The 12,370-nt window shown below is 50.5% G+C and overlaps 2 protein-coding genes across 2 annotated transcripts in view; one reads left to right on the top strand and one right to left on the bottom strand.

Moving 5' to 3' along the window:
- The window catches only part of Bsdc1 (BSD domain containing 1), a 29,230-nt gene extending 19,596 nt beyond the window's left edge, over nt 1–9,634 (top strand). The window contains exons 10-11 of the mRNA XM_005395063.2: nt 6,580–6,683; nt 8,104–9,634. Of these exons, the coding sequence (XP_005395120.1) occupies nt 6,580–6,683; nt 8,104–8,136 (137 nt within the window). The 3' untranslated portion in view covers nt 8,137–9,634. The remainder of the gene's footprint in view (nt 1–6,579; nt 6,684–8,103) is intronic.
- A 452-nt stretch (nt 9,635–10,086) lies between these two features.
- The window catches only part of Tssk3 (testis-specific serine kinase 3), a gene marked incomplete in the record, with an annotated part of 2,814 nt that continues 530 nt past the window's right edge, over nt 10,087–12,370 (bottom strand). Inside the window, 2 exon segments of the mRNA XM_005395066.2 lie at nt 10,087–10,803; nt 11,870–12,370. Coding sequence (XP_005395123.1) covers nt 10,142–10,803; nt 11,870–12,014 — 807 coding nt within the window.

Below are 12,370 nucleotides of genomic sequence, written 5' to 3'. Positions count from 1 at the left end.
TCAAAAAAGACAAAAAAAAAAAAAAAACCTGAACTGCATAGTGAGACCCTGTCTCAAAAAAGAAATAGAAGAAAAAGAAATGTGCGCCAAAAATACTTAAAGAAGAACGAAGGCCAGGTGTGGTGGCGCACCTGTAATCCCAGCACTTGGGAGGCTGGGGCAGAGGGATCGTTGGCAAGTCTGAGACCAGCCTGGGCTACAGAGTGAGCTCAAGGCCAGCCTGAACTGCATAGTGAAACCCTGTCTCAAAAAGACAAAAATAAAATTAAAGAAAGAAAGAAAGAAAGAAAGAACAACAAAATAAACACCTATGAACTTAGGATGACCTAGCTTCAGTAATAGAGCTTCAGCGTCCATCTGTAGATGGAGTTTTAGACTAGAGACTAGGTTTATGTCAAAGAGCAACCTTTTTAACTCCAGGAATTAAAGGACAAGAGTAGACCTAGTGTTAGCATTTGTTTTCACTTCCCAGATCCCTCTCCAGAGCTTGGTATTTGTCAGCAGGACCACCTCTAACCCCTTACACACATGCATGCTGTCGTTGCTAACACTTACTACCAGTCACAAAGCTTATCCAGCAGGTGAGGCCTGGCCTGCATAATGCGGGGCTGTTTCCTGCAGTGGACAGGAAACGGCCCCACCCAAGCCTCTGAAGACCCTGGCTGGGAGGTGGAAGAACCTTGGGATTTCCAGTATCTCATCAGAGTGCTTTCCTCCTGCCTGGTTCAGTGATGTCATCCATTGAACTCTCCTGCTCTTTGTGAGACCCTGAGAGGGGAGGGGCAGAAGCTCTGGTCTTTGTGATTAAGCCTGAAGGCAGCGTGGCTAGGCGCTGACCTGGAAAAATTCAAAGAGAGAAGGAATCTCAGCACCAGCAGGTGTTGCACTAAGAAGATGGGCATATAGGAGAGTTGGAGGGTTTGGGGCAGGTGTGGGGAGTGGTAGTCCAGGTTGATAGGGCACATTTAAGAGGTAATGACTAAAGCCCCCTTTTTCTATATTGCTCCCAAGAGAGGGAGGCACAAAAAGTGTGGACAAAGCCAGGGATAGTGGCACATACCTATAATCCCAGCACATGGAAGGCTGAGGCAGGAGGACTGCCATGAGTTCAAGACCAACCTGTGCTACATAGTGAGTTTAAGACCAGTCGCAAGTACATAACGAGACTGTCTCAGATAACAAAAACAAACAAAACAAGAAGATGGATTGGCTCAGAAAGAGTTTAAGAACTTAACACCTTCAGCTAGAATCAGAAGGTTGGACTTGGGGGCCATTAAACAGAAAAGCACAGGGGGTAAGAGCAGGCTCTGGATTATAATTCTGGGTTCAAATTCCAGCTTTGCTCAAAGGCCATCTGACTTCAGAAAAGTTTCTGATGGTCTCTAAGCCTCTGCTTCCTTCTCTATAAGTTGGAGGTAACTGTTTTCATGTAGGGTCTCAGGGAAGAAATGTGAGTAGAGCCCTACTTTGGAGAAATTGTAAGATGGAACATTCACTGAACATTTTCTGTGTCAGGATCTGTGCATATATCTCAGTCCTCACAAAAACCTCAAGAGATCTGTGCTGATGTCCCCATTTTTGTACTGGTAAGAAACAGATCACCCACCCAGTAAATGTGTATGTAGATCTGTAGAAGAGTGGAAGAGTAGGTAGTGGTTCTGACGCTGTGTGGGGTTTCTGGATGCGTGGTACCAGGGTCCACTTGAGCTGGTCCAGCGTTTTAGGTAAGACCAGCCAGCCCTGTAGCACTTTGGCCTCACCACGTTAAGTTGCTCGGGTGCAGGCTCAGAGAGATGGGAGATGGATTTAACTAGAGTTCCAGGTTAGCCAGGTAGTATCATTGGGAGAAAAGGAGAAAATTCAAGTAAAGGCCAGAAATGAGAACGGTGGCTCATAGAATCTTAGCTGGGCAAAGGAATGAGGAATAGTCAGACAGAAGGTTAAAAATTTAAGCTCCATTCAGAACTGTGTATGTGAGCTGCAGAGAGGCTGGTCAGCCGTGGGTGAAGCCTAGATGAAGTTGAGATGCTGAGGGACGTGCGGAGAAAGCTCTTAGCCACTCTGCTCTGCCGCCTCCAGTGCACTCGCACGTGGGAAAGGAGGGACTAGGGTTGCGAAGCAGAAAACCCCCAAACAACTCTGGGCAGTTAGATGGGGGAAGCCGGGGCTGGCGTTAGCCTGGGACAGTGAGAACACAGTAGAAAGTAGATCTCAAGAGGAAGAATGACTCCTCTACGCCCGCATCCTAGGATGACGTGAACTTAGTCTGTAGGTGCAGCAGTCCCTTGGTGTGACGTAGCCAGAGGTGGTCCCTGTCATTACAGAGCTGCTCCTGCCTGAGTTTTGTCCCAGAACTTGTCTGATCTAAGAGACTGCACTTCCCTTCTTAGCTTCTCAGCGAGGGCAGTGGAGGAGAACGTGGTGCAGGCCTGTGGCTGGTGGCCCCGGTGGAAGGCCCCACTTCACCATTGACTGTGGGATCTGAGAACTATTTTTGTCTCCATTTCTTAACTAGGGGAGCAGAGAGCAAATTAAACAGAGTAAAATGAGCTGTGAATGACAGTGCTTTGAGGTTAGTAATCAACTGAAAACAAGACAGAAAGCAGACTCCGTCATGGAATTTGAAGTTGTGTAATCAGGTCTGTCACATGCACAGGGTAATAGCGGCCTTGTGTGCTCTTCCTGTAACAAATGAGGGTGGTGGGAGGAGGCTGCTGTCAGGGAGCATCCAGATTTCCCATCTCCCTGTGCCATTGAAGCCTTTTTGTCCTCATTTCTGAAACGGGCTGTTGATACCCACTCCAGAGGGCAGATGTGAAATGTTCCAGGAATGCTAACATGTATTCTTTTTGCGTGGAAAGGCCTGCCCTGGTATTCAAACCTGAAGGAGTTTCAAGTCCTGGAAGTTAGGCAGTGATGGCAGACCTATGGCACACATGCCGCAGCATGCTGTTTGTTGTCATTGAAAGCTCTAAAAGGGGAGCTGAAGATATAGCTCAGCAGCACAGCACCTGCCTCGCAAGTGTGAGGTTTGAGTTCGATTCCCAGTACCAAAAAAAAGAAAGCTCAGGGCTGGGGATTTAGCTCAGCAGCACAGCACCTGCCTGGAAGGTGCGGGTCATGAGTTCGATCCCCGGTACCAGGAAAAAAAAAAAAAGCTCTAAAAGGTTCACCATCACTGGGTTGGGGGAAACTCATGGATACAGCTGGAATTTGTAACTGAGGAATCAGCCACATGTCCAGCTTCTGACCCACAGGAAGCTGCACCAGCAGCCAGATGAGTGCCGCCCGAGAACAGGAAGACTTCGATGCAGGGTCAGAGATCTTCCTTCTGGCCACAGATCTCGGTGACGTGGTGTGGGACCGTGCACAGAATTACTTAGCTCTGTGGGGTGTGGTGGCGCACACCTGTAGTCCGAGCCCTCAGAAAGCTAAGGCAGAGGGCTGGGGGATAGCTCAGTGGCATAAGTGCCTGCCTGGCAAGCGCAAGGTCATGAGTTCAATCCCCGGTACTGCAAAGAAAAGCCAAGGCAGGAGGATCAACAGAAATTTGAGGCCAGCGTGTGGTACATACTGAAACCAAGACTCAAAAAACAAAAAAATTTTACTTAGCTCTGAGACAAGGTCTTAGAAATATGACTCCGTTTATAACTGTCCACGAGGCATGCACACTCATACGTCTAAGGTCACTGTTTCTCAAACTGCAGGCCCAGGTTGCCACAGAATCACCCATGTACCTGTTTATAAAGCAGAAGCCAGGCCGGGTGTGGTGTTGCATGCCTCTAATGCCAGCACTTGGGAGGCTGAAGCAGGAGGATTGTTGTTCCAGGCCAGCTTGGGCTACAAAATGAGCTTGAAGTAGTAACTGCATAGTGCAGCCCTGTCTGAAAAAGACCAAAATAATAAAAAAAACAGAGCCAAAAGTCACCATGTAGACGCCCTTTAAATCTCAACAGCAGGGGCTGGGGATTTAGCTCAGCGGCAAAAGCGCCTGCCTGGCAAGCGCAAGGTCGTGAGTTCGGTTCCCGGTACCGGAGAAAAAAAAAAAAAAAAAAAAAAAAAAAAACAACAAAATCTCAACAGCAGTATGGGAGAGGTTAGGAATCTGCATTCTAATAAGCATCTCCAGTGATTCTTTGCAAAGAGATTGGTTTTATTCTTACTATATAAATAGCCTGAAACCAAGAATAATTTGTCAAGGATGCTACAGTAGGAAAAGGAATAGATCCAACCCAGGTCTGCCTGTCTCAGAGACTGCTCTTCCCACAGCGCTTGTGGCAGGAAGAGACGGTTCAAGGTGCCTTGTGGGCACTGTGGGCCTGGGCAGCTGTTTGTGTACTTTGCTGCTTTTGAGGGGAGGGGTGGTACTGGATATCAAACCCAGGACTTCGCACTGAGCTGCATCCCCTTATAATTTTTTTATTTTGAGACAGGGTCTCTCTGTGTTGCTCCTGTTGAGCTTGAACTTGCTGTGATCCTCCTACCTCAGCCTCCCAGATTTCCTATATTACAAGCATGCAACTACCACACCAAGCTGCAGTTTGCTTCTTACTGATAACTTTCATGTGTGTTTTTCATATTGCTGATAAGAAGTCATAGCCAAGTAGGAATGCTTAGATCAGTGGTGGTCACACTGTAGCTGGCATCAGAATCACCTAGAGCAGGAGTTGGTCAACTGTTGGTGTGGGGCCAGGTCACACGCACTGTAGACTGCTTGGGCCACGTGGTCTCTGTGGCACCCCTGAGCCCTGCCACTGCTGCTTGAGAACAGTCAAGGCACATGTAAACAAGTGCCCTCAGCTGTGTTCTGAAATCTTAGTCCCGGAAAGGCAGTAGCCTCCATTTAATCCTCAGGTCATAGTTTGCCAGCCGCTGCCTTAGAGTAAGGGTCTGTGGATATTTATTGGGTGCCAAGTGCTCGCTTCGGCAGCACATATACTAAAATTGGGTGCCAAATCCATGTCCTAGATACCAAAAGTGCATAAGAAAAGTCAAAGATCTGGCCCTCCTGAAGCTCACATTCTAGCCCCTCCTTTATTGGACAGTAAGCATAGTAAGCTTGATAATGTTTTAAAAATGATAAAAAATGGTAGAGAAAGAGCAGGGCGGAGGCATGCCAGGTGTGGTGGCACATGCCTGTAATCCCAGCACTCGGGAGGCTGAGGCAGAAGGATCGCTGAGAGCTCAAGACCAGCCTGGGCTATAAAGTGAGCCCAAGGCCTGCCTGAACTGCATAGCGAGACCCTGTCTCAAAAAAACAAAAACAAGCAGATGGGTTGTGATATAAAATAGGCTGGTCAGGTAGGCCGAACATGGAAGATGAGATCTGAAGAGGTGTGAAGGGGTGTGGACAACCAAGGATCAGTTACCAGTGTAGATTTCTATAGCTTCCTGGGGCCATCTGGACCAGAATGCTCCACTCATCTCCCCAGCTCCCCCCGCCGTGGTGCTGAGAGTTGAACAAATGTCTCCTCAAGGCAAGTGCTCTACCACTCAGCTACCTCCCCAGGCCTTTTGGGGTTTATTCTGGTTTTTGGGTTTTTTCCTAAGATAAGCTCTCACTGTATAGTTCAGGCTGCTCACTATGTAGCGCAGGCTGGCCTTGAACTCCCAGTGATCCTCCTGCTTCAACCTCTCAGAGTGCCAGGATTACAGGCATGCAGCACCACACCTGGCTGTTCCTTATTTTAAGGCACTCTGTTACCCATGCTAGCTTTACACTTGTTCTCCTCTTGCGATCCCCCTGCCTCAGTAGCTGGGATGATAGGCTTCTACCACTGCACCCAGCTTCACCACTCTTTGGAAATCTGCTTTTTCTCACTTAGTAGTTGGGGGATTTTTGTTTTGTTTTGTTTTATTTTGGGGGTTTTGCTGTTGTTGTTGTTGTTGGTACTGTTGTTGTTGAGACAGGGTCTTGCTGTGTAATTCAGGCTGGCCTTGAACTCACTGTGTTGCCCGGGCTGGTCTCAAACTCGCAGCGATCCTTTGCCTCAGCCTCCTGAGCACTGGAATTACGGGCATGCACCACTACACCCAGCTCTCACTTAATAGTTGAAGAATATTTTGCCATGGATATAAAATTGTTTAAACAACATCAAGTCAGGCATGGTGACACAGACCTGTAGTCCCAGCACTCTGGGAGGTTGAGGCAGGAGGATCACAAGCTAGAACCCCAGTGGGGCAACTTAGTCTTCTTTTAAAAAGTGTAAGTGGTGTGGATGTAGCCCAGTGTGAAGGCACTGGGTTCAATCTCGAGTGCCACAAAAAAATAAAGGAACATCATGTTCCATCGTGTGACAGCTTTTTCTCATTTTCTGACAGCGGACTTCGAGGTTGTTTCTGAGTTTTCGTCAGTGTAATGGCACAACAGTTAACATTCTTGGACTAAGTTGTTTTTGCTAAGTCCAAGATTTTTCCTTCAATTCCTAAATGTGAGACTGCTGAGCGAAAATGAAAGTAGATTACAGAGACTCACGGTGCATCTTTTCGTCCCTTTTAAAGATTGCTTTCCCCCCAGATAAGCCTCTTTAGTTCCCTCTCTGCCTCTCCTGCGTTTCACGCTCTGCCTTGTGGTTCCAGGCTCAAGCACTGACATCAGTGAGGACTGGGAGAAGGACTTTGACTTGGACATGACCGAAGAAGAAGTGCAGATGGCCCTTTCCAAAGTGGATGCCTCTGGTGAGGTGAGTGGGCCTGGTGGGCCACATGCAAGCCAGCCCCGTGATGCCAGGGTCTGGGACCCTGTCTACCATGCCCAGCTGTGCCCTCGGCACGGATCTGTGCGCCTCACTGAGGTGGCAGCTGTAGGAAGGGTGGCGGGGCCTCCCGCATAGGCCCATGACACTTGTCATCAGCAGGCTGCTTCCCATTGGTTCTGGGGTAGGTGGATGGGAGAGTTCTAGACTTTGAACTCTTTGTCCCAGTCACCTAAGGAACTACTTCGAAATATAGATGCTGGGGCCGGGCATATAGCTCGAGTGGCATAAGCACCTCCCTGGCAAGCACAAGGTCCTGAGTTCAATTCCCGGTACCACCAAAAAAAAAAAAAAAAAAAGAAAAAGAAAAAGAAATACAGATGCTGAGCTGAGGATGTTGTGCCATGGCAGAATCCTTGCCCAGCTTGCACAAGGACCTAGGTTCAGTTTCCAGCATCACTAAAACAAGAGGGAGGCAAATTAGAAAAACACAACGTAGGGTCTGGTTTTTTATATTAGCCAGCTGAAGCCTCAGAGGAGGTAGTGCTCTGCTCCACAGTATTTCATCTGGGTACAACAACTCAGGCATTTAATAGCAAGAGGCTGAGGCAGGAGGATCAAAAGAAAGTTCAAACCCAGCCTGGACAATTTAGCAAAACCTTCTCTCAAAAGCAAAAAGGATTGGGAATGTCACTTAGTGGTAGAGCATTTGCCTAGCATGCACAAAATTGTGGGTTTGGCCTGATGTGGGGGCGTAGACCTATCCCAGCACTCAGGAGGCTGAGGCGGGAGAATTGCCATGAGTTCGAGGCCAGCCTGAACTGCATAGCAAGACCCTGTCTCAAAACAAAACAAAAACAACCTGACACAAGGTATACCTTAACAGAGTTCTTCTGTAACCCATTATACTAGGGAGCAGTTGACAGCAGGCTAACAGTTACAAGGCAGAGGAAAGTTCTGGGGGGACTTGAGCACTGGACCCCTGGTGAAGGGGTTTTGAGCAGCTATAGGCCACTGCCACCCTGCTTTTAGTCACAGTGCCATTCTCCGTCTTTCACAGAATGACATTAATGTCCTCAGCAGGAGACGGGTCCTCAAGGCGCTGCCAGCCTTGCCTCCTTGGGCAGGGCATCCCCTTGCAGAGCCCCTGGTGTTGGCAGTGGAAGTATTGCTGTTAGGTCTGGACAGTCAGAGCAGCGAGCTCAGGCCCCAGGCAGAGGCAGCTCTGCACGGCACACTAGTCCCTGAGACTGAGGGTCCAGTGTCACAGCAGGGCAGGGTATGGCCCCGGGTAGGGCTTGGGGCTCGATCAGAAGCGGACGCAGCTCTGTGGGCAGGGGCGTTGGGTAGGGCTGCACGCAGAGGAGTAAATGCGTGTTCGTGCTCTCCATTCCCCTCCTGTTTGCAGCTGGAAGATGTGGAGTGGGAGGACTGGGAGTGAGGGGAGCCAAAGCGAGAGCGCCGCCACCCACCTCCGAGGCTCATCTCGGCCCAGCCCTGGATGACACTGACTGAGAATGTCCCCCAAATGGCCTCTGCCATCCCAAGCTCTGGGCACAGATTCTCGTGGCTCCCCGCTGGCCCTTTGGGCCTCTGCTCACACCTGGGAAGGGGATCTCTAAATCCAAGCTCAGAACTCTGACTTGTGCCAACCTTAGGATGATCTAAGGGGAGGACACACCCTCACCCTCACCCTCACCCTCACCCTCACCCTCACCCTCACCGAGAGCCTGCATTTCTCTGCTGAACACCCACTGCTCCTGGGGACTCCTGCTGCAAGCCCCAGGGACAGCTGTGGCCCTCCTGCGTGTAAACAGAAGCTTAACCACCAGTTTCTTCAAGGAAGTAGAGGCAGTACACCCTGTCCACTCACAAGCAGGCAAGGATGCCATGCCACCTGCCCGTGGTTAAACAGGGTCAGCAAGCATGACTTGGTTCCTACTCCAGTGTGTAAGAGGCACTCATTCCTGGGGAATTTGCCTCTTGGAAATCTCCCTCTTCCAGCATTTTCCACTCCTGGAAAGGCTCCTTGGGGTTCAGAATGTAGAGACCAAACCGTAACTCACCTCCTTCCTTCTCTCAGCCCACATGGGGACTTCCCCACAGTTTCCAGGGCTGCTTCATGTCAGATGCACCCAAGTCCTTAGCCCAGCTGTGCCACCGCAAGGGTCCACTCTTGCAGTTCTTTCCCTCCCCAAGAGGGGAGGGGGCCACTTGAGGCCCTTCTGTGCATTGCCTGGCAGAATACCTGGTCCAAGCAGCTACCCACCTCGACTCCCCGCTAGCGTAGGGCACGAGGCAGCTCCCAGCGGTACGGAGCAGTGAGCAAAGGCGAGTACTTACAGCCTGGGAAGGCCACCTGCTCTGCCTCTGCCCTCTGCTTCCAAGGGGCCGTGCTGGGGAATCGCCCCGGGCCTTGGCGGGCTCCTGCAAGGCTCCCTTCCTAGGGACAGAGCCAGCCTGTGGCTCTCCCCCTCCACTCTGGTGAAGCTGCACCTCTCTCGGGGCGGTGAGGGCTGCAGAGATTTCCTGGAGACCCTGGTGCTTCGCAGTGCTGCTCTGTGATTCTGTGCATAGCGGCCGTGTCCACAGTGACAGAGGGCTGGGCAGGGGCGCTGAGAGCGGTGGGCACTCGCAGTTCAGACCTTCAGTGAGGGGTGGGATGAGAGAATGCTGAGTCTCTTTTTGATGGATGGGGTTTTTCCTCTTTGTAATTATTTCTTTAGTTTAATTAACCTTTTGGTTGTTTGTGCAATATTATATATTTTAAATTATAATGCATCTCCCCAGAGTATTTTGTAGCCGGGAAAAGAAAACAGGAAAAAAAAAAAAAAAAAGATTCTAACAGCTGTTAGTTTTGTAATTAAAAAGGAGAGAAAAAGAACTTTGTCCTGAACCTTTTGCAGACTTGGCGTTAACATTAAAGAGATTCAACAGAAGCCAGAGGGTGTCTGGGCATCTGTTTCTCTGCCTGGGCAGGACATGCACACTGCAAGGGTGGCTTCCCGCTGGGAGCTGGAGACGCGGGGACCACAGCCTGAGCCCTGAGGAGGGAGTGGGGCCCCGGCAGACCTCACTGGGACAAGGAGTCAGGCCATGTCTGCATTCCCAATGCTTTTGCTTTTATTTGGAAAGGAAGTTGCAGCAGTAGTGGTTCCAATTGCTCTTGGTCATTTCTCTCCTCTCCTCCCCTTGTATGGATGATTCTGGGTCTAATTTAATTAGCTTTAAACACCTGTATGAAAATCACTTGCCACTGGTAATAAAAAGTCTGAATGAGGCCCTTGGTTCCATGAAGATCTTTAGAGGGAGAGTATGAGTCTGGGGATGGCGTAGGTAAGCTTTAGGGTAAGTAAACGTGTAAAATATATATCACCATTTTAGAAGCGGGTTTTGGGTTTGCTTTCTCCCCCTACTTTATTGGGGAGGACTTGCCATTGTGTTTATCATGTGCTCGCTAGCCAGGGGTGCCTACTAACTTCTTCAATCGAAGGCCGGAGGGTCATGTCTGTTTCCAGGAGCCGCTTGAGCAGGTCCTGGCATTCAGATGAGATGTCCAGATGAGGAGGGAAGGACACCCCCTTCTGCTGCTGCCAGAGCATCTTGGGGATGTCCGTGTCGTCAAAAGGTAGGCTGGCACAGAGCATGACATACAGGACCACACCCATGCTCCAGATGTCGCCCTTCTTGCTGTCATGGGGAATACCCTGCAGCACCTCAGGGGCCGCATAGGCTGTGCTCCCGCAAAAGGTCTGGCTCAGCTCCCGGTGTGACTTGGGTAACATCTTGGCAAAGCCAAAGTCGGTCAGCTTCAGGTTGAAGCCCTGCAACAAGGCATTCTCACATTTGAGGTCCCGGTGGGCCACACCACAGCCATGGCAGTAGCGGATGGCCTCAACCATCTGGCGGAAGAGGGCCTTGACCTGGCTCTCAGGCAGTGGCCCCCCATTCAGTACGCAATCAAAGACGTCCCCGCCCTCGGCCAGTTCCATCACCAGGTAGATTTTCCCATCAGTGGACTCCAGCATCTCATACACCTGGATGATGTTTTTGTGGTCAAGGGTCTGCACGATCTGGAGCTCCCGAGGCAGGAATCTCTGGATAAACTCTAAGGAAATAGGAGGAGGACAAAGAAACTAGCAAGATCAGAAGGGCCCAGCCTTGGCCTGGTGCTACATGCATGTCTATGATCCCAGCACTTGAGAGGCTGAGGCAGGACGACTGCTTTGAGTCCTGCTTTGAGTCCTGGACTATATAGGAAGACCCTCTATCCACAATCAGAAGGGCCTAACTCCTCACTCCTGACCTTCTCCCTTCCTGCTTCTGTCTACCCAGCACACCACGGTCTTGTACTTTGGCTACCTCAGTAGTTTCCAGGTGGGTCTATTAACTTGGACATTGCCAAGAGTATTCGCTACTAGTTGTAGCTGGGCATGGTGGTGCATGCCTGTAATCCTAGCACTCTGGAGGCTGAGGCAGGAGGATCATTGCGAGTTCGAGGCCAGCCTGGGCTACAAACTGAGCTGAAGGCCAGCCTGAACTGCATAGTGAGACCCTGCCTCAAAAAGACAAAAACAAAAAACAAAACAAAAAAAAAACCTACTAGTTGTGTACTTAATATATATTCAAAGAGACCAAAAAAAAAAAAAAAAAAAACCCAGTAGTTGTGTACTTAATATATATTCAAAGATCTACTCCCTGCCAACTTGAGGGACTGTGAGCAGTGTGAGACCATGGAGATCAGGGAACTTTAGGCACAGCCACTGGATTTCAGGATACCTGATGGGCCCACAGGATGGAAAGCAGCTCTCTGCACCCTGCCTTCTGATCCCCTTCTTTCCAGGACCCTTGTCTTCCTCTTGCCCATCTCCGACTGCCTTGGTACGGGTCCCAGCCCTCTGCCAGTCTCTGTTCCCTCCTGGAATAGGAAAAGCCCAGGGACCCTGCACCTGGTACACTCATGTTGGGTTTGAGGTGGGACGTTTTTGGACTCGCATCATCCTTCGGTTCCCTACTGACCTGTGACCCTATGACCCATGACCCCCGCTCCAGCCATAGCCTGGCTTGCTTTCCATGGCTGCCGACTCAAGGAGACAGGGAAGGGTTTCCCGACAGGAGCAAGCACCCACCCACCTAACCCAGCCCTCCCTTTCCCCAAAGGGGCCCCAGCTCACCTTCTGGCCCTCTTATCTTGTCTATAATTTTAATTGCCACTTTTCTTTGGTGTTTCTTGGAAAATGCTTCTTTGACTTTTGAGTAGGTCCCTTCCCCAATGGTCTTGCCCAGCTGGTACCCATTGGAGAGCAGGAAGTCCTCCATGCTGTCTTGGCGCCTCCTTCCTTCCTTCCTTCCTGTCACCCTCAGCTCATGCTGCCTCGGTGAGGCAGCTCTACTTCACCATCGCCCTTGGCCTGTGCCTTTTCTCCCCCAAGGACTTCATCCACAGCCGGCCGAGCGCTAGAACATTCTCCTCCGGACACAGCCGCGGGTGGCGGACCGGGAAAGGGCTAGACATTTTTAACCTCCAGCCCAATTGTGATGTAAATGCTGTGTGACCCTTGGCCAACATGGGCAGCGGCCCGCCTGCCCTCGCCGCCATCACCAAGCCCCGCGCCGGCCGAGTCAGCACTCGGTGCGCCAGGCGCGGGTGAGGGCGGAGCTGGGGGCAGCGCCCG

This window comes from Chinchilla lanigera, unplaced genomic scaffold, assembly GCF_000276665.1.
Source record: "Chinchilla lanigera isolate Chin_1 unplaced genomic scaffold, ChiLan1.0 scaffold00051, whole genome shotgun sequence".
Classification (NCBI taxonomy): domain Eukaryota; kingdom Metazoa; phylum Chordata; class Mammalia; order Rodentia; family Chinchillidae; genus Chinchilla; species Chinchilla lanigera.
The sequence above is the reverse complement of the archived record's forward strand: the minus strand, read 5'-3'. Positions and strand labels throughout refer to the sequence as shown.